Source organism: Alligator sinensis, unplaced genomic scaffold, assembly GCF_000455745.1.
Source record: "Alligator sinensis unplaced genomic scaffold, ASM45574v1 scaffold444_1, whole genome shotgun sequence".
Taxonomy (NCBI): domain Eukaryota; kingdom Metazoa; phylum Chordata; order Crocodylia; family Alligatoridae; genus Alligator; species Alligator sinensis.
This window is the reverse complement of record NW_005841886.1, coordinates 3,159,861-3,179,023: the sequence shown is the minus strand read 5'-3', so window position 1 is coordinate 3,179,023 and position 19,163 is coordinate 3,159,861. Positions and strand designations below refer to the sequence as shown.

The window sequence follows — 19,163 nt, the reverse complement described above, 5'->3', positions numbered from 1 at the left end:
TAGAAACATGGCAGTTAGGAATGCCTCCTAAGTCTCACCTACACCTGCAGATCTTCCCAACATAGAAAGTGCGACTCCAGAGCTCTCTACTTGTTTATGTAGCTTGTTATTCATCCAAATCAAAGCCATCTTCTGGATCAGGGGTGGGCAAAATGAAGCCCGGGGGCTGGATGTGGGCCCGCCAAGCCATTCTATCCAGCCTGGGGGGCCCCCAAAAAAAAAAAATTTAGAAAATTAATATTTATCTGCCCCTGGCTGCCTATTATGCGGCCCTTGATGGCTTGCCAAAACTCAGTAAGTGGCCCTCTGCCAAAAATAATTGCCCAACCCTGTTCTAGATTCACATATTTCTAGAGGTTCCTTCAGATAAAAAGAAAACATCACTTCAATACTATTAAAGTTTTTATTGTTCTTGGACAAATTTATGCAGCAAACATGAAGTCTTTCTACCTGGTGCTTTTTACCTACAAGAGGTAGGTAAAGCTGGACTGGTCACTAGCTTGAAAGGGGAATGTTTGCAAGTCCCATTTGGACATTTTTCTAGAATGCCATCAATCAGAAATGCCCCAAAACCAACCACCCTCTTGACAAAATGTAAGAGCCATAGGGACTTACACTTCTATTTGAATTTCCCATGCAGCCATGTTATGGGAACTGTGAACCTATGGACCTTTGCACCTCTCAGGTTTCCCTAATCTGAATGAAGTGACTTACAGAGAGATAGAAAGACATGGCTCACACAAATCATATCAAGCACCATAAACACTCCAATTGTCTACAGGGAATAAACAACTTTGGACTTCAGGTTATCATGAACTCTTGCAGTTCCAAAAGGCTGGCTGTGACATGATCTGATCTTCTGGCATACTCCACAGTAGTATCTTTGACCTGCCCATTAACCAAGCAAAGAAACATGCACATTCCCAGAACATACAGGTAGGTTATGACTACAGTCAAGTATGTTATGAAAGTGCAATGACTTATCAGCAGCCCAAGAAGCTGGCATGGCTGCTTCCTTGATTACTAGACATCAGCTAGATGCAGAGCACAGAAAGCAATTGCGTTAAGACCTTCCTCTAAGAAAGTATTTTAAAGCGATTCATCTTATAATTTTAAATTGATGAGATACTAATTAAAGAGTGATACTAATTAAAGAAGGTCCTAGGAGAATCACATTATCAGAAAGTACCTAGAAAAAGCAACTCTTGTTTTGTATGGAGGGACAAGATCCACAGCTGCCTTTGTCAAGGAAGATTTGATTTCCTTCAATATATTTTCTTGGTAAAGGTACCCAAGTCCAGGCTCAAGGGCTAGACATGTGGAAAATGAAAGGGGGGGGGAAAATATACACACACACACACACACACACACACACACACACACACACACAATGTAGACTTACTGGAAAATGCACAAGACCCATGACTGAGTTTACAGAAAACAGGGTAAGAATCCTCATATACTGGTCTCCATTAAGTAGGTTCAGCAAACTACAAGAACCAACTATTTTCAGAGACATTTCAAAACATTTACATTTTGGTGGCTTATTTAAGAAAGAAAATCCTTTGCCATGGATTGAGTCAAGGCATAATGCCTGCAGAGAATAAAGCCTGCAGTGTGGGAGGAAAAAAATGGGACTAACCCAATTGTATTACAGGAAGCAGCAGATCCTAATGATACTAAGAGGAATCACATCCCAGAAGAAACAGCCTGATGGTGCTTAGAGATGCAGTCATCCATACCTATACATCCAAAAAGGCTAAAAGGACTGTGGGTACCATCACTGGACCACCATCTCCACAGTGTTGCCAAACCTTATTTCCCAATGGGGCCCAAGCACACAGGAACTCAAGCTGTATCTAAACTTATCAATTATTGTCCACAATCAAGCTTTCCTTTGTGCGTAGCACAAAAGTAAGGCTACTATGCTACCTTCAGTTTAGGAAATAGCATGTGCAGGGTAAACACAGCATGCCAGTATAGCGCTGCCTGACACCGTAACCGAGTGGTACAAAAATGCCAGAGGCTATCTGTATAGATTATGTTGACTCTTCCAGAGCCTGAAGACTTAATTCCTGAATGCTTGCATGCACAAACCTTGACAGGTCTGGAGAACCTGGATGCAATGCAAGCACACATACATACTCTCCACCTTTTCCAGGAATTAGTATTTGAAGAATGCCTTGTATAGAGCACTAAAGCTTCTGAATTTCTAGAATTTTCAAAACCTCAGGAGATCGAAGAGCTTAGCTATGCGACTCGCACTGGTAATAACAAGACCCAGAAATGAGAATTTCACTAATTCTCTCTTTGGATGCCAGTCTTTGCTACCTGTATTCCAAAGTCACCTGCCCCCCAAATTCTGTTTTTGCCAGACAAGGAATTAAATACAGCTATTAAATCAAAGACAGAGCTCAGTGGCACTTTGAAAACAGTCATGATTTGATGAATTTATGAAATCAAAACTTTTCCTCCCATAAAGAATTTATGACTTAATCCTGAACAGTTATAGTAATTAAATGAAAAGCACAAGGTGTGGGGATGTTACAGTATTTGGATGGAAAATATGAAGTTTTCTTCTTCAATCAACAGTATCCAACTTATTTCCTGAACAGAATGTCCGTATCTCCAACTGGCACAAATAGCATATTTGATGCTCAACCTGGTAAAAGAATACTTTAATTCATCTAAATTCTGCAAGAATGGTGTTCCTTTAATAAAATTAAGTTTCTACGCTGAAGTCTCAAACACAAGGTCTAATAATCTAGCTAGAACTTAATAAATAATCAAAAACTAAAATGTATCCCCTTGTTTTAGTTACAGAAATGTTAAAATAAGATCTTTCCTCTCCCTCCCCACACTCCCAGTTCTAAAGGTGTTTTGTGTGCACAAATTTAAACAAGAATGTCATAGCACTGAATGAGATTAATAGGAAACACTGAAGTTCACAGCTCTGAAAGTTACTGTTTCAAAACTCACTGCAGATTCTGGAAGATGACACTACATCAATTACACTTCATTCATATTTGAGGTGTTAGGGCTAAAAACTTTACATGCACGCATATTACACACACATGTGCACACACGGACAGAGACTGGATTCTGCAAAATCCAATTTCATGTCAGCCACGAAGATATATCAAGCTGACCTTATTTTACATATCACTGGCTTTGAATGTGTAGGGAGATCCCCACTGCCAGAGCAGTTTAACACACAGATTCACCCCAAGAACAAGCCATCAGAGAGAGATTTACATAAGATACTAGATTTGCTGTGTAGCTCCTCTAGATGTCCTAGCCAATCCTACTCCTTGATAACATAAGTAAAGACCTTTAACATAAGAAATATTTTAAGACTGAACATTCAGTTGCATAATAGACTGTGGACAATTTTTATTTTATTGTCAGGGGGTAGGGGAGGAGAAGCAGGGGCAAAGAAGACTACCTGCTTTAAAGTTTTTGAACCAATAACTGTTTTGTCAAGTTTAGAGTAGTTTAGCTAGCCTTACACTGGCAGAGGAATAGACCAAAAAAAAACATAGTTACACAGTTCAGTGACCCATGTTCAACCATTATAAAATGTTAAAGCTGGTATAACTCTGGTCTTTCCACATCCCTACAAGGGTTAACTGGATGAAGCAATGCCAACAAGCCAAGCTTTGCCAATTCTAATATTGCCTCTTCCTTCTACAAAATGGGATTGAACCAAATAATTTCCTTCAAAATTCATCTGCTGCACCTTTAATCACCTTTCATTTCATCCTCCCTCCCTCTATAGAACTGGGAAACGTTTCCATTTTACTTACAATGGTACATGGTGTTGATCTACATCTGCTTTGGTCAGTTCCTCCTCCTCAATGTCAGACTCCCCTCCTGAGCTGCTGTCAGTAACATCTGAATCAAATGCTTGCTCACTGGATCTCAAATAGGCCATCCCACTGGCTGTAAATCTCTCCAGTTCTTCTGTAATAGAGTCACTCTTTAGGAAGCTGCTTAGTCCTTCCGAAGTAGTCGTCTCACTTGCAGCTTTCCTCAAGGCTGCTTCTGCCTTGCGGGTCAGCATCAGCTGGCTACGATGCCTCAAGGAGTCCAAATTTGGCAGTTTGCTCAGGGTCTTCTCCAAGAAGCCACCCAGCTGTTGCTGGATGTGTCTCTCTACCTGTTTGGCCTGCACCACCTGCAGGCGTTTCTGCAGCCTGCGGGCACGGTTTTCAATATCTGCCTGCCGCCGTAGCAGTGCCCTGGTCCTCATATCAGAGTCCAGGGTACTGAATTGAGCAGCTGACAGAGGAGGTTTCTGTTCCTCTGATTTGCTGCTGACAAAATCAGATGGAGCATCCTCACCAGATACCAACTTGGCTTCTCCACTGCCTCCTTCAAGCACCCGCTGCTGTTCTGTGGAATTAAGGGAAGATTTGTTTGCAGTGCTGTTATTGCTAAATGGAGTTGTGTGCTCTGCATCAAGGCTTCTGTGTGGAAGAGTGCAATTGGTCAAACCCACCTTTAAGTCCCCTGATTCAGATCCCCCAGCGGCGTTAGAGTCAACACCTTGGAGGGTGGCAGAGAGGGGAGCACGCTTCCCACCATTAAGTGAACTGGAGTTTTCATGGTCTGAATTGGTACTTTTTGTCAATTTCTTGGCTAAGCCATTAACAGGCGCTTGCGGCAGAGGAGGCTGACCACTAGTACTCATTGTTTTTAGATTTTCTAAAGAAAACTCTAACAGATCACTTGTTTTCAAGAAGGACTGAGATAAGAGAGGGTGAGATTTAAGGACTGTCTGCTTGTTGAAGACTCCTTGCAGCTTCAAAGGCTCTTTTGAAGAAACAGATGTTACATCCGAACAGAGATAAGAGGCCACTAGAGGCTGCAGCTTGCCCAGCTCTTCCTTGGTAGGATTGTTTCGGAAATCTAAGCTGGAATCTTCTGCTGCAATAGCTTTCCGTTTGGTGCCGTTGGCAGTAAGGAGGATGTTATTGGCGTTGCCGTTGTTCTCGGCACTGCCAGGAGACAAGGTGGAGGACGGGGGAGCCAGCTTGAACCGGATATGGTGAGCTTCAGCTGCTGCGTCAGTGAGAGCGGGCGCCATCGCAGCCATTCAGCACAGAGAGACGGGAAGTCCAGCCTCTCCCGGTGCCGAGGCCAGCTCCACTGCCTCTTACTGCCTCGCCAGAGGACAGCCTAGGAAAAGAAAAGTCATGGAATCAGTTAAACAGCCAAGTGCCAATAAGACATCTGCGACACAAACAAGGCATTCTGCCTAGAACTATAGCCTGTTATATTGCAGTGACAGAAGCAAGCCCGGCCTAACAGACCGGCACAGGAACCTGGGGTTTCCTTGAAGGTTTTAAACGTACGTTTGAAAATACCGTGCCCAAGTTTTCACATGCATGAATTTTGGTATTACCCCAGTTTCAAAAGGGGAGCAGCAAGGCCATACTTCTGATAACCACGAACTTTCAACTCAAGGTTTTCTTCACCACTCTGTATTGACCTAACGAGCACCCAATGAAGTCATCAGGTGATTTACCACTGACTTCAATAGCAGGACAGTACACACAACACTAAACATTTCTGAAGACCTCCTTATCAGTATTAAACAGATCCTACATTTTGATTAGCATCCTTACATTATGAAGACCCTCCAGGTTCTAGACACTACATACACAAAAGTTAGTGTTTATGTAGAGTTAAAAAGGTTTGCTGGCAATCTCCAGGTGGAGACAGAACTTATGCCAAGAAAGGGTTTTCTGGTTTTGTTTCATTTTTCCAGCCATTTCAGTTTAAACCAATTCCCTAATGGAATACGCTATAACAAAAATATCTTTTGCCAATATAACTGTACTTATAAATGCTTTTGCCAGCAGACATGTCAGGTGTCATTTTTCCTATACTCCCGACATAGCTATTAAGCATAAGCCACGTCTAACAAAATCCTACCCCCAACATCTTGAAGTGTAAGCACACAAATATTATTCCTATTTTACACAGAGAATGAAAGCACAGAAGTTAGGCAGACTTCTTGTGGCAACCTAGCAAACTTATGGCAGAGTTGGGAATTACCCATATCTTGCAAGTCCCAGTCCAGTATCTTAACTACCAAAACCACTCCTCTTTCAGTATGACATACTGAAAACTACTCTTTAGTACCTCCCAAAAGTGGAAGCCTCCCTTACTTATCCCATCCACAGCACCAAAACATCCTCTCTGTCCTGACACATCAGCTTCCTGTTCTACCCAACCCAACATACAGTATCAGCAGCTCCAGTTCTCAGCCTGGAAGATTTACTATATTTGCTATATTCACACTAATCTTCTATTATGAATGAAGCTGCATTAATGATGAGTTAGTGCCTAAGTTTACTGACAGACAAGGGCTTGGATAGGGGCGGGGCATCTCTCTAACTCAGCTTCTTCCAAGAGGTATGAATATGACTTCCTAGTCATTAAGAAGACAATTCCAACAACTTAATGAAAACCCTGAAAGTGAAACCTTTTCAAATCTCATCCATCTGAGAAATAAACTTTTTTACAGTACTAATAATTTAGGCTGTACCAACTTCCCCCACCAAAGTACATGCAGAAGTTAACTGTTCACTTGTTTTCTCCCTTTCCCAAAACCTTGCAGTGAGTTCTTCATCTCAGAAAAACCCCAACTCATAAAAGGCATCTTTACCTGATTAACCACTACCTCAATCCTACTTCAGTTTACATGAAAAATTAGGGGTTTGATTTCAGCAGTTAAGGAATAATGTTAAATTTAAACAACAGATGCATATATTACTAATTCTATTCTATATTTAAAAATCTTTAAATTCTGCTAGGTTTCCTTCCAACTTAAACTGCAAAACAAAAATACTCTATTTGAAACAAAAAAGGTGTTTTTGTCGATAATGTTTCCATTTCAAATTGGTTGGTTTTTTTTGGTCTTTTTTTTTTTGGATCAGAAACAGGACTGTAATGTTAGACAAACTGAAAGGGAACATTCTTCACTTAAATGACCTTTCAACATAAGCAGGGAGAGGGGAGGGGAGAGGAATATCACAGAAGATATTTCTACTTTTATCTTTGAAATCTTTAACATATCTCAACTCTGGCAGAAGGCAAGGTTCAGATGCACCTTGTAGAACAACTGAATCAGAGATGCATAAGGTTTTGAGAGCCACAGCTCACTTCATCAGATGTCCTTTCATAACACCTGAAGTGGTCTGCAACTCACCAAATGCTTATGCATCCGTGATTCAGTCAAGTCTAAGCTGCACCTCTACTGTGTCTTTTGTCTGGCTCAGACTGACATGCCTAGCTACCCTCTCACATCTCAAGACCCAAGCCAAGGTTCTGTAAAACTACATCCATGCTGAATAACTCGCTCTTACAGCATTTTGTTGGTACATCTCAAAAGTGCTTTACAAAGATCATCAACACCTTTATTCCCATTTTAGAGATGGGGAAACAAACAGAAGTAGAATGATTTCACCTATGGTCACCCAGGACACTAACACCAGAACCAGCAATAGAGCCCAGGGCTTGAGTCCCAATACAGAAAGCTCTGCCCACTAGAAATAAAAAGCTCCTCAAGTTCTTTGTCTGGAAGGCCTAAAATAGCTGTTTTCTGTACAGAATTTCTTTTCAACACGGACAAGGCCTTTTTATTTTGTAAAGCAAACTAGGCACTGCCCAAACTGAGCTGGCATACTACATTCTTAAACCCATTTCAGAAATTATTAGCTACATCCATAAGGGCTAAAATAGTTTTAATATTTTTGAATATGCAAATTACAACGTCTTTTGTTAGTGAGTTCTCCACTTGTCACACACATGGTGTATGTAGGAAAGGGACTTCAAAGACCTTAATATCATAGAAACATGGGACTGGAAGGGACCTCACAAGGTCATCTAGTCCAGTCCCCTCCTCGAGACAGGATCATCCATGCCTAAATCATCCCAGCTAAGTGTCTGCCAAAAATGCTCTTGAAAATTTCCAGGGATGGAGATTCCACAATTTATCTAGGTAGCCTGTTCCAAAGTCTGACCACCCTTATAAATCATGAAGATCATCCTATCCCCCATCCTAAATCTCCTCTGCAGGAGTTTGAGGTCATTGCTCCTAGTCCTGTCCCCTATGATCAAGACTAGGAGGGGGAAGCCCTCTCCCCATCTTCATAACTTCTCTTCAAATATTTGAAGACTTATCAAATCTGCCATTAGTGTTTTCTTCTCCAGACTAAATAATCCTCTTTCAGCCTTTCCTCCTAAACTTGCCTCCCAGGCCCTAATACAGGCAACCCCTGCTTAGCACTCTTAATTGGTTCCAGAAAAACTGAGCGCTAAGTGAAACCACGGTAAGCGAAACCCATTTCCCCATAGAAATGAATGTAAATGGAGATTAATTAGTTACTGCCTGCCCTACCCTGCCTCTCCCCACTCCCCCACCCACTTGCCAGCACTCCAGCCCCATGTAACAAACCAGGCCTGTGCTCCTGCTACCCCGCTCTGGGCTCCTGCTGGTCATGGCCCTGGGCACTGGCACAGGTCCCACACTTATGCCCCTCCTCCCCATCGCTGCTGCCGCCTCTCCCCACCCACCTCGCCTCTCCCCTGCCTGCCAGCCTAGGCAGTGGCACTACTGCCGCCCTGCTCTGGGCACAGGCCCCTGCTGACTCTGGCCCCGCGTTACTTGCCTCCGTTGCCACCGCTTCTCCCCACCACCCCCCACTGCTCCAGCCCAGGCACTGGTGCTACTACTGCCCTGCTCTGGGTGCAGGCTTCCACTGGCCCCAGCACAGGCCCCATGCTCCTGCCCCCCACCCTAGGTGCAGACCCCTACCAGCCCTGGCCCTGGGCACTGGCTTGGGTCCCGTGCCCCTCCCCTCTTTTTCAGCCACTTGTCTCCACCACCCACCTGCCTGCTCCAGCACCATGTGTCAGCCTGGGCCCATGCTTCTGCTGTCCCGCCCTGGGCCCTCATGCCTGCCCACCCACTCACCTCCCACTCACTGCTGCCGCCGCCGCTTCTCACTGTCCACCTGCCTGCCAAAACTCCGACTCCACTGAGCGCTATGGCGAAACTGCCCGAGCGCTCAGTGGAATTGGGTATCAATTCTAAATGAGCGCTATAATGAAATAGCAGGGGTTGCCTGTAGTTTTTGTCACTCTGCTAGACTCCTTCCAAACTTCCCACATTCTTCTTGAAAAGGGGGGCCCAAAGGACTGCTCTGCGCATGTCCTTTCACAAGTATTTATGACTAATTAAAGGGAAATGGAAAGCTTGAAAAGCAACTAAAACGAGGCACATTAACCTAAGTTCCCACTCGTGCCCAGCACCACAGCAACTGACGGCTTGAACATAACATCAGTTTGCACACAAAAGACGTCAGGAGTTGGAAACCCCCCATACAGAGACTGGGCTTTACAATGCTGACCTCACAGGCTTATTTGCACACAAGCCCAAATCAGTTCAGTTAAGGCAAAACCTTTTATGAATTCCTATTCCAAGTTAAGAGCAGTTTAAAGTAAAATTTCTTAATCCGCTTAGTCCAGGGGTGTCAAACATATGGCCTGTGGGCCATATCCAGCCCACAAAGTCCCATAATGAGGCCCTTGGTGCCAGGCCAGCATCCTAGACCACAACCCTCATTTGGGCCAGTGTCCTACACTGGCCCAGGCAGCTGACACATGCTGGATCAAGCACATGGGTGGGGAGTCCATGGGCCTAGTCTGACCCAGGGACCAGCCATCCAAGCCCACAGAGCCAGACAAGTTTGACACCCCTGACTTTGCCCAAACCAAACCAGAAACTGTTTAACAAAGGAATGGTCACAGTTTTTTGCACTGGGTTTTTTTTTTTTTTTTTTTAAATCTCTCTAAAAGTAATGCAACTTGATTTCATAAACTTATCCAGTTTTGTAGAAGGGATGGAAGGGGCAGTTAAACTTTAAGAAAAAACGCATCAAAGTTTCTCTCAATAAACAATGCTCTATTTCCATGCTCTGCTCCATTGATTTAAAAAGGTCAGTCTTCTCAAGTGTCATCTGTAAGTTTGGTGGGGATTTTTTTGGAATTGTATTCTTTGGCAACTTCTAGCTATAAGCTTTGCTCTTTGAACGCAAGTTAGAAATATTGTAAACAATATTTTAACTAACTTTAGAACTTCCCTCTTAAATCCTTTTAAATTCTGCATGGTCATTATTTTATGACTGTTAAAGGTGGGTGGAATACCTACTTCTTTGACCTCTGAAAGACTATTTTCCTTTTCCTTGCTGGATGAAGAAAAATAATAGCTCCTATCCTAATTCTTCAAATCTAAGGGATGAACACAGAGTCTTCACACAGGGACTTTCTTCCTACCACATTCAGGAATTTGAACAAAAGTAGATGTTAAACTTCCTCTCAAACTCATTTGACACCATGACTAGAACTCTCAGTTGCTCATCACAGCATAACTCTACAGTCCCAGTCCTTTACAGGGTATTTCAGGACAGATGCTACAGGCTTCATCTAGCCACTGGTTTAAAAAAGCAAATTAAAAACAAAGCCAAAATCTTTTTCTACACTGGTATCTTCTCAACTCCTTCAAAGGGCACCTTCAAAATCCTAAGTAATCTAGACTGCAGATATTGTGGTTGCTCCACCACTGAATCATATTGGTGGTACGATAGACAAGTCTTGAAAGAATCATTGAGGAACAAATTTCATTTTAAAACCAATTTACATTCCCTTTGTTCACGGCCCGTGTGTTGTCATTTGCCAACCCCCCCCCCAAAAAACAAGTCTATAGCTTTGATTCTGCAGCATATGAAGGTGGTAGTTTTGTTAAGATGCAGCAGAGGTTTAATAACTTCTTCCTACCAACAGATTAGTATCCTATTTCCAAACTCTCTACCTCCTCTATATGTAGTACTGTCACAGTGGCCTTGAAATTTGCTGTGGCTCATGGAGGAATAGGTTACAATCAACTGATGGTCCTTTCAGCAGAGTTAACTGAGGTTGCAACTTGATTTATTAGAATAACTAGGTGACTTTGTTCCCTACCTCTTGTGCATGCCTGGGACTATGGCTGTAACATTCTCCAAACTGATACCATCTCTCAAGATAATCTAAAACTGTGAAATTACCCTATTTGCAGAAGCAATATTGAATATCTTTTAACTTCAAGTTGACACAAAGGAAACAGATAAACTTAAAAATATGGGGTAAGACTAGGACAACTGAGGTCCTAGTGGCCATCTTTTGTCAGAGTAGCTTTGTGGCTGGGTTGTTATATACTATAGTCACTGAACCCGGGATGAACTTAGGAACTACAAATTCCAGCCCTACTCATGGCACATTTTGCTCAGAAACCAAAATTTCTGGTTTAAGAGTAGTATTTTGAAGTGCCCTAAAATCCCCATAATGACTCTTGATCTTCCTCCAGGAAAAAAGTTAGCAGTAAATAAAGGGAAGATACAAGACTCTAATAGGCAATTAGGTTAGTGCAATTACCACTCAACTCATCCTCTTCATCCATTTCCTGAACAGGAAAAAAAATGTAGTGGGGATCAGAGAAGAGTAAGTAGCGGGGCCATTCAGTGAAAGGGGTTCCTTACATAAGCTGTTTAAAATAATACAAGCTAAGAAATATGGAAGGGCCAAAGCTGTGAGGGTGCCTCAAAACACAGCAAGGGCTTCACTCCTTCAGAAGTCTGATGAGCACCAGTAGCTGCGCCAGGACACATCCCAAAGCACGTTCAGTATTTTACAGTTCTGAAAACCTAATTTAATAGCCAGTCTTGAAAAAGGAACAGGTTTCCAAAAATAGCAAAAACAAAACAAAAAACCATTCTGACCTATCAATACTTTTAAAAAGGTAGCAAGTTCAGTACAACCTTGGTTAAACATTGGTTAACCAATCCAGGGTACCCTCAAGTCTTTCCAATTTTTCCTGCAAAACTTCTTCAACATCTATTTCTTTGGCACCAGGATAGGAGTGCACCAATAGAGATTTTTTGGGGCTGATACCAATGGCCAATTTTTAATGAAACATATTGGCTGATACCGATCGGCTTGCCAACATGCAGCCCAGCCCAGCAGCTTGGAGGGCAGCATCCGGCTGGTAAGTCTCCCCCCACTCCAAACAGATCAAAAGGTGAGTGAGGAAGTAAGTGGGCCTGGGGCAGACACTACACAGCCAGGGTGAGGAAGGGCACGGGATGGAGCCATGGCTCATCCGGGGGGTGCAGAGAGGGGTAGGGGGCAGCTCCTACAGCTGCATGCACTCCAGGAAGGCAAGGGTAGGGTTTGCCCCCCCCAGATCTGTGCACTGGGCAAGGGCAGGATGCCTCTGCAGGCTAGGGCTAGCACCAAGCTCTTCCCAGCAGGCAGGGCTTGGACAGGGTTGTGCTTGGGGTGGGCAGCAGCAGTGCTGAGAGGGGAACTATGGGGTGGGCTGTGGCCACCCCAAAATTCACAGTAGCTCCCCCTTGCAACTCTTCCCAGCGCTGCTGCTGCCTTCCCTGAGCGCAGCCCCAACCCAGCTCCCGCCAGGAGCCCAGCACTGCCCCAGCCCCTGCCAGCAGCAGCCACCCACTCTTGCCCAGCACACAGATCCAGGAAGGACATGCCTGCAGTGTAGAGAATGTGCCCCCCCCCGGCGCCTCTTGTGGCTGTTCCACGCCCTGCCCCGGCTGTGCAGTGCCTGCCCCTACCCCAGGGCCAGCCCCACTCCCTCCCTCATCCCTCCTGCCCTTTGTCTGCCCCTCCTACCCCAACAGACTTACCAGCCAGATGTTGCTCTCCACACTGCCAGGCTGGCTGCATAAATGCTGCAGTTGCGCACGTGCACATAACATTTATCAGTGGTATCATCGGCCACATCAGCCAAAAAAGCCAACTGCCAATAATGCCGATTCAATATGGACCGATGTATCAGTGCACCTCTACACCAGGACCGTGATCCACATCTCACTAATACTACCCGACTACTGAAGCCTCCAATACTATGGTTTAACTCATTTTACAATCTTATTACTACCAGTCATCATCTTCCTTCCTTGCCATGTCAACCATCTCCACTCTTTAAACCTTCAAATGCACTTGTATTTCCTGTATCACACGATAAGCTCATGTTCAAAATCCTACCCCTTGCTGGTTTCTCTTCAGATTGTAGAAGTGTTGAATAAAAGGTAAAAGATTTGTGTAGAGAGGAACTGTTTATTTCAGCTCTGCCCAACTGCATTCCAACCTTACTAAACTTTCATACTGCATCCACAAGATGACTCCAAGCTTTCCAAGGTTGCTTTTAAAACGTGAAAACATTCAGACGCTGTGTGGTATGTGCACTTCTCCCCCTTCCCCACGACATCATTACTTCTTTCAACTGCCAGTACCTATATTATGCCCACCTAAGCTATAGGCTTCTCAGAAAATGGATCAATCTGTTTCTTTTTGTCATAGCTCATCTATGCTCATGTTGCCATTTTAACAGCACCCATAAAGAGAAATCAGGGGAGAAATCAGGAGAACCTAGTATGAATCAAGCTATCCTTGGAAATAATTAGAAAGTGTACATTGAATATAATCTAGTCTAAGAAGGAAAGTGCTTAGAAGTTTCATTCTGACATGACTGCACTACAGTCTTTGACTATAAAATTCAAAGATCTAGAACTAGACCTTTAAAATTTGTTTTGCACCTCAACAAAAAGCTGGCATACAAGCTGTCTGCTGTGGATTTCTGACAGCAGATTTTTCTTTAAAAGATAAAAGTGGCATGAAAAAAAACCCTATTGGGACACCTTTCAACATTATACAATTTAAAAAAAAGCAATTTAGAGGTAATGTTTGCCAATTTAGAGGCACACATCTATGTATAACTCTGAAAATGTTATTTAATAAAACATAACAAAACATGAACTTGCTGTTCCAATAATCTATCATATGAAGTTTGGCAAGTAGTTTGTTCATACAATTATGTGGTTTGGGGACCTAGGATTTTAAAATGAATTTTAGAAGTAAAAATAGAAGAGGTAGGTAGACACATACACCATCCCCCTCCCCCTGCCTAAGTAACTAGTTAGGCATTTAAACTCTCTTGGAAATTGTATTATTAAAGATTTTTAAAAATGTGGTTCTGCTCTGGAGTAACAAGCAGTGGCATTGTGGGGTTAAGTGCCAATTATCTCAATGATTCAAGATCATAAAGCAAGTGCATCAAATAATATGAACACAATTGTCAGGCCTGCAAATAGATTCTGGACTCTGAGAGTGAATACAGTTTCTTTACTTATGCAACCCTAGTAATAGTCATCTGGGAAGCCAAATAATTCCCTCAAGGACACCTGCACAAAACTCTACAGTCTCCATCCACATGGCATTTTCTATTAGATCTATACAACCCATTTGTACTTAACAGGGATCACCAACAGAAAACTTGGATTACAGAACAAGTATTATTACAAGCAATATAAAAGAAAGAAACAAACAAGCTTGGCTGTCATATCTCAAACCAAGTTTATAGGTTTGGTAGTTATGTATAAGATCTGTTTGTAGAGTATAATGGTCTTATTTCAAACTAACTATTTTTATTAAGTAGGTAAGCACAAAATTGTAGTTATAAAATTTTTAATGGAAAGATAGAAGTGATCTATAACCAACATTTTTCTTTTCCTTTTCCAAAAATAATTAAATGCTCCAAGTCTGAACAAGATCTTTGAAATCTCAGTTCCTTTTGCATTTACTAATAGATTCTAAGTGGAGAAATCCAAGTCCCCCCTCCAGTGGCAGATCCCATCACAAACCAACACTGCAATGAGATTTCCCATTCCTAGTATATTATATGGTTGCCAAGGAAATGCAGAATCTTAAACTCAGGACTTTGGAGCCAAGTTAAATACGAACAAACACTATAGCTGTTTAACAGAAGTGTGTAAAAAAAAAATTTCAATATATTTTAAAATTAAACAGGCCCTCACAAATGCATGCATTAAAAGGAAAGAAGTTACAATCAAAATACTAGCTGCAATTTTTAGACTTTTGTCAGAGTGTATTACACTGCTGTAACACTTTGCATTTCAACTGACTATACAAACAATAACTAACTAGACCTTGGCACCCAAGGGAGAGTGTTAAGTAGTTATATTTCACCAATAAGGAAACAGATTAAGTGACTTGCCCTATGTCACATGGCAAATTAGTGGCAATGACAGGATTAGAACAAGAGTTCCTTCCTAACTCCTAGCCCCATGATCAATCCATTAAGCGTTGCTGTCTCTTGGGGAATTTACATGTCTTATTCTGCACGCAGCCAGTAATCCTATGGCTGTATTATCCTGCCCATGATCTAAAACACTTTTGTTCAAGCTAAGCATAGATGTCAACTGTAAGACTGCTCAGGGACTCGCAGTGTAAAAGTACAATGCATGATGATCCCCACCGCAGCAAATAACAGGAAGCAAACTTCACAAGAGGGATGCTGAATATTATTCTTCACTTGAACTGAGCCAAAAGACTGAAAAGCTAATGCTTACTTCTAATAAAAGTGTGCTGCTTATAATCAATCACTTGTTACCAAAAATTACTATGTGAAATTGGTTTAACACTTCTCACTGAGGCTTACAAATAAAGGAAGTCAATCATAAACTTCAAGTACATTCTGTCCCACTGCATCACTGCAGGCCTCATTCAGAAAGTATTAAGATTTAGAGTAAAGGCAATACAGTGCAGTCTGGTATAACTTAGCAGAGACAAAGGCAGAATCAAGAGACTTTAAAGGCCTCTTGAGTAGGGAGTCCAACTAGATGACCTCCAGAGGTCCCTCCCAACCCCATTTTCTATGATTATCTTCGCCTGTAGCTTAACTGAAGTCTGGATTAGCATTCAACATAGCTTTATTGGAATATCTACTTTATTTAAAAACAAACCCTTTGCTCCCTTAGAACTTTGCAGTGCTATTGGAGAGCGAAAAATAAATCTGCAGTAGCAAGCCTAAACTAAGTGCCAGCATGAGACAGGAACAAAAAGGTCTGAAGAAACCTGTAACTAGTCCCATTTCCTTTCTTCAGCTGGCTTCCTCTATCATTTTTCAATCCTTGCAGATTTCATTTATGCAAAAAAGTGTAAGATGTTTTCATGTCTAATATATGTAGACTAGGACCAGAGTTGTTTTTCAGCATTAAGTCTTGCTGACCACCAACACTTCCCATTTTGAATTAATTAGTGGCTGGCAACTTATTCTTTTGTAAAACAGTATTTGAGTGTGCCCTGAAGAGGCTGTCCACATGGTGTAATGGAATAATGTTTACTAAATGACTGCATCACCAAAACCCTGCAGATCTGCGTGGTAACTCTTCATCCAATCAAGAAGAGACAGGAAGCCTTTTCCCTAATAGCAGAACAAAGCAGTTCAAAAATCACATCCTTAAAAGATGCAGACAAACAGGAGGTTAGGAGGAGTCCAGAGAGCATTTTCTTTCTGGGAGAGAGAATTCTAAAAAGTGATTTTGTTTTTCATTTCAGATACAAATTGTATTCCTGGAAATTATGAGTGGGAAAACAATATTCATAAAATGCAGCAAAGGAAATGGTGCTTATCAGATCTCCTGCCATTCCAACTGTCACCAAAAAAAAACACCCACAAAACCCCCCCCCCAAAAAAACCTAACCACTTTTAACAAGACCACAAAATAATCCAACATGAAGAACTGCATGCTGCAACATAATGCATTTGTTTGGTCCCAACAGCATGTTAACCTATAGCAAGAAAATTAAAAGGCAAAACACACTAACCAATGGCCTGTCATTTAAAGTCCAGTTAACAAAACTGTTTGGCCTCATCATACAAGCACAGTCTGATTTTAAAGAGCGCAGAAAGTAAGAAAACGCTGAAGGTTATCATAAAGAAAGTATTTAATACATATTCGTGGTTTGCCAAACAGATTCAGAAAAGTTAATAGAAGGAAAAAAAAAAAGTAGGTGTAATGCCTACAAATTTCCATGTGTTGGGTTGATTTGTGTTGTGCAGGAGGTGGGGAGTGTTCCTTTTATATTTGCATACTTTAAAAAAGGAATGTCTAAATATTTTTGTTTTTGTTTCCACCTTCACATTAAAAACCATCTCATCTTCTCTTGGGAACTATTTGGAATCCCCATCCAACATGTATTGTTGCTGGTCAAAAAAAAAAGGGTAGGGTGTTTAAACCGGGGAAATTTGCTTTGTTCAAAAAGTTCAATAGATGCTGGAATTCTGTTCACAAAAAAAAAAAAAGTTCTGAACAATGACCAAAGTCAATTTGCTTTATAAAGAATTGCTCAGCTTCTAATCTGTTGACTTTCGTGAGGTCATAATTTCACTAGTACTCCAGTTACGAGTCTTTCCAGACTGACAAAATTTTAATTTAGCATTTAAGAAAGAGAATTTTTATAAAAACCTCTTACACATTTTTTCTGGCTTTCATGATATGTGTAAAAAAAAAAAGTAGCATAAGACACATGCTTCCTCCCCCCCCCCTCCAAGACACTGCAAATCACCTTTAACTGTGATAAAAACAACCCTCCCCCACATTAGCTGCTGCCAATAATTTACCTTAAGAGGTTCCAGCATGAATAGTCAAATGATTCTTTTCACTTTTTATTTTAATCTAGAGCTGTTGTAGAAAACAAACTGGAGGCTAAAATCCATTAGGCAGCTAGACAACCCATATTATCTCCCCCATGTTGTGTGTAGTGCAAGGGTTTATTTATAAACAAGTCTAAGGTATCAGAAGCACCCCTCTGCAGAGGGACAGGAGGGTGAAAGAGCAGTGTAGTGCTGGGCAAAAAAAAAAAAGTCATCTTTCTTCTTTAGCTGATAAAAGTTACCAGTTTGCATCTTTTATTTTTTTTAATAGCCCAAATGAAAAAAAATCTAGTTTACCACCACAGTTGGCATATCAGTGTCAGGACTGAAGTACTCTCCCATTTTCATAATGTATCATTTTAACTTTGGAGGATGGGCCTTTTACCTTGTCTTATTTTTAGAAATACACATCACATATCACATGACATGATGTAACTGCTAGCAAGAAAATGGCCCAAACTGTTCAAAATAATGGTCAAGGGGGAAAACAAAACTGTAAAAATAAAATTAAATGTGCAGCAGCTACTTATGGTCCCTGGCTAGCTTTAGAGAGACGTTCAGTTTTGTCACTCTGTTCAACACCGAACAATAAAATTTTATTTTAAGTGTATGTATGTTTCATTAGAAGATATTCCAATCATTCTGCAAAATGATTACATCCACATCGTTTGTAAAAAGAAAAAAAAATAAACTGCAAGAATGATGCAAAAAGATTATTTTAAGAGATCCTGATCATCCTAACTGTATGTAAATAAAGTAATCCCAGTCCTGACAGATCCTAATTGTAGGTAAATTCTTCTGCAATCTAGTGCAAAAAGATGCTCTTTTATCGTAGCAGACATGCAAAGTGCGATTTCACTGGATGCTTTTAAAATTTGTTTGGGTAACAAACCAAAGCCTTTTGAATCGTTCTGTATTCACAAGAAATCAACTGGGGGGAAAAAAAAAGTACAACTTGTTCAGTGGATCAAGCTCACGTGGAGGGGACCCCACCTAGCACAAATGCACACTAAGCCCTTACAAATAAATGAATGGCTGCCTTTCCATCTGCCAGAGGGTGACAGAAACACTAATACACCTGCCCAGCTACCCCTTCACTACATTTCCTCCTTCTATTTGAGCCCAACAATGGAATCTGGAAGTGTGAAGGGTAAGTTTCTCACAGATTAAAATAATAATAATAAAAATGCAGAGTAGAGGTTATGCCTCCCCCCCGCCCCCCCAGTTTACTTAAAAGCTTGGTCCAATACTTGTCCGTATGCCTGGCTCTATGTTTTGGCTGATCTCCGGCTTCCCTTCCTTTCAAGCAAACAACTAGCGAGCGATTTCACTTTGCGGCTAATTCATTACACACCATTCAGCACCGACCCCCCCGCGCCGCCACCACGTGACGGAGCGATAGCAACACGCGGGGGGGCGATGCAGGACTCCATTCTAGAACTTCGGGCCGCCCGCTCGGCTGCGCCGTTCCGCCCCGGCCCTGCTGCAAGTTTATAAATAGGCCACAAAAGGCTCCAGCGAGCTCCTGCTGGAGATTTCAATTTAAAGTGGCGCCATGGACCCGGCCTCCCCCTCC

At 42.0% G+C, this 19,163-nt stretch overlaps 1 protein-coding gene across 5 annotated transcripts in view; it reads right to left on the bottom strand.

Annotated features, from left to right (window-relative positions):
* KANSL1 (KAT8 regulatory NSL complex subunit 1) overlaps nucleotides 1-19,163 on the bottom strand; it is a 168,096-nt gene that overhangs the window by 134,727 nt on the left and 14,206 nt on the right. For all 5 annotated transcript variants that reach the window (XM_025196881.1, XM_025196883.1, XM_025196882.1 and 2 more), the window contains exon 3: nucleotides 3,807-5,181. In XM_025196881.1, coding sequence (XP_025052666.1) covers nucleotides 3,807-5,098 — 1,292 coding nt within the window. In that variant the 5' untranslated portion in view covers nucleotides 5,099-5,181. The remainder of the gene's footprint in view (nucleotides 1-3,806; nucleotides 5,182-19,163) is intronic.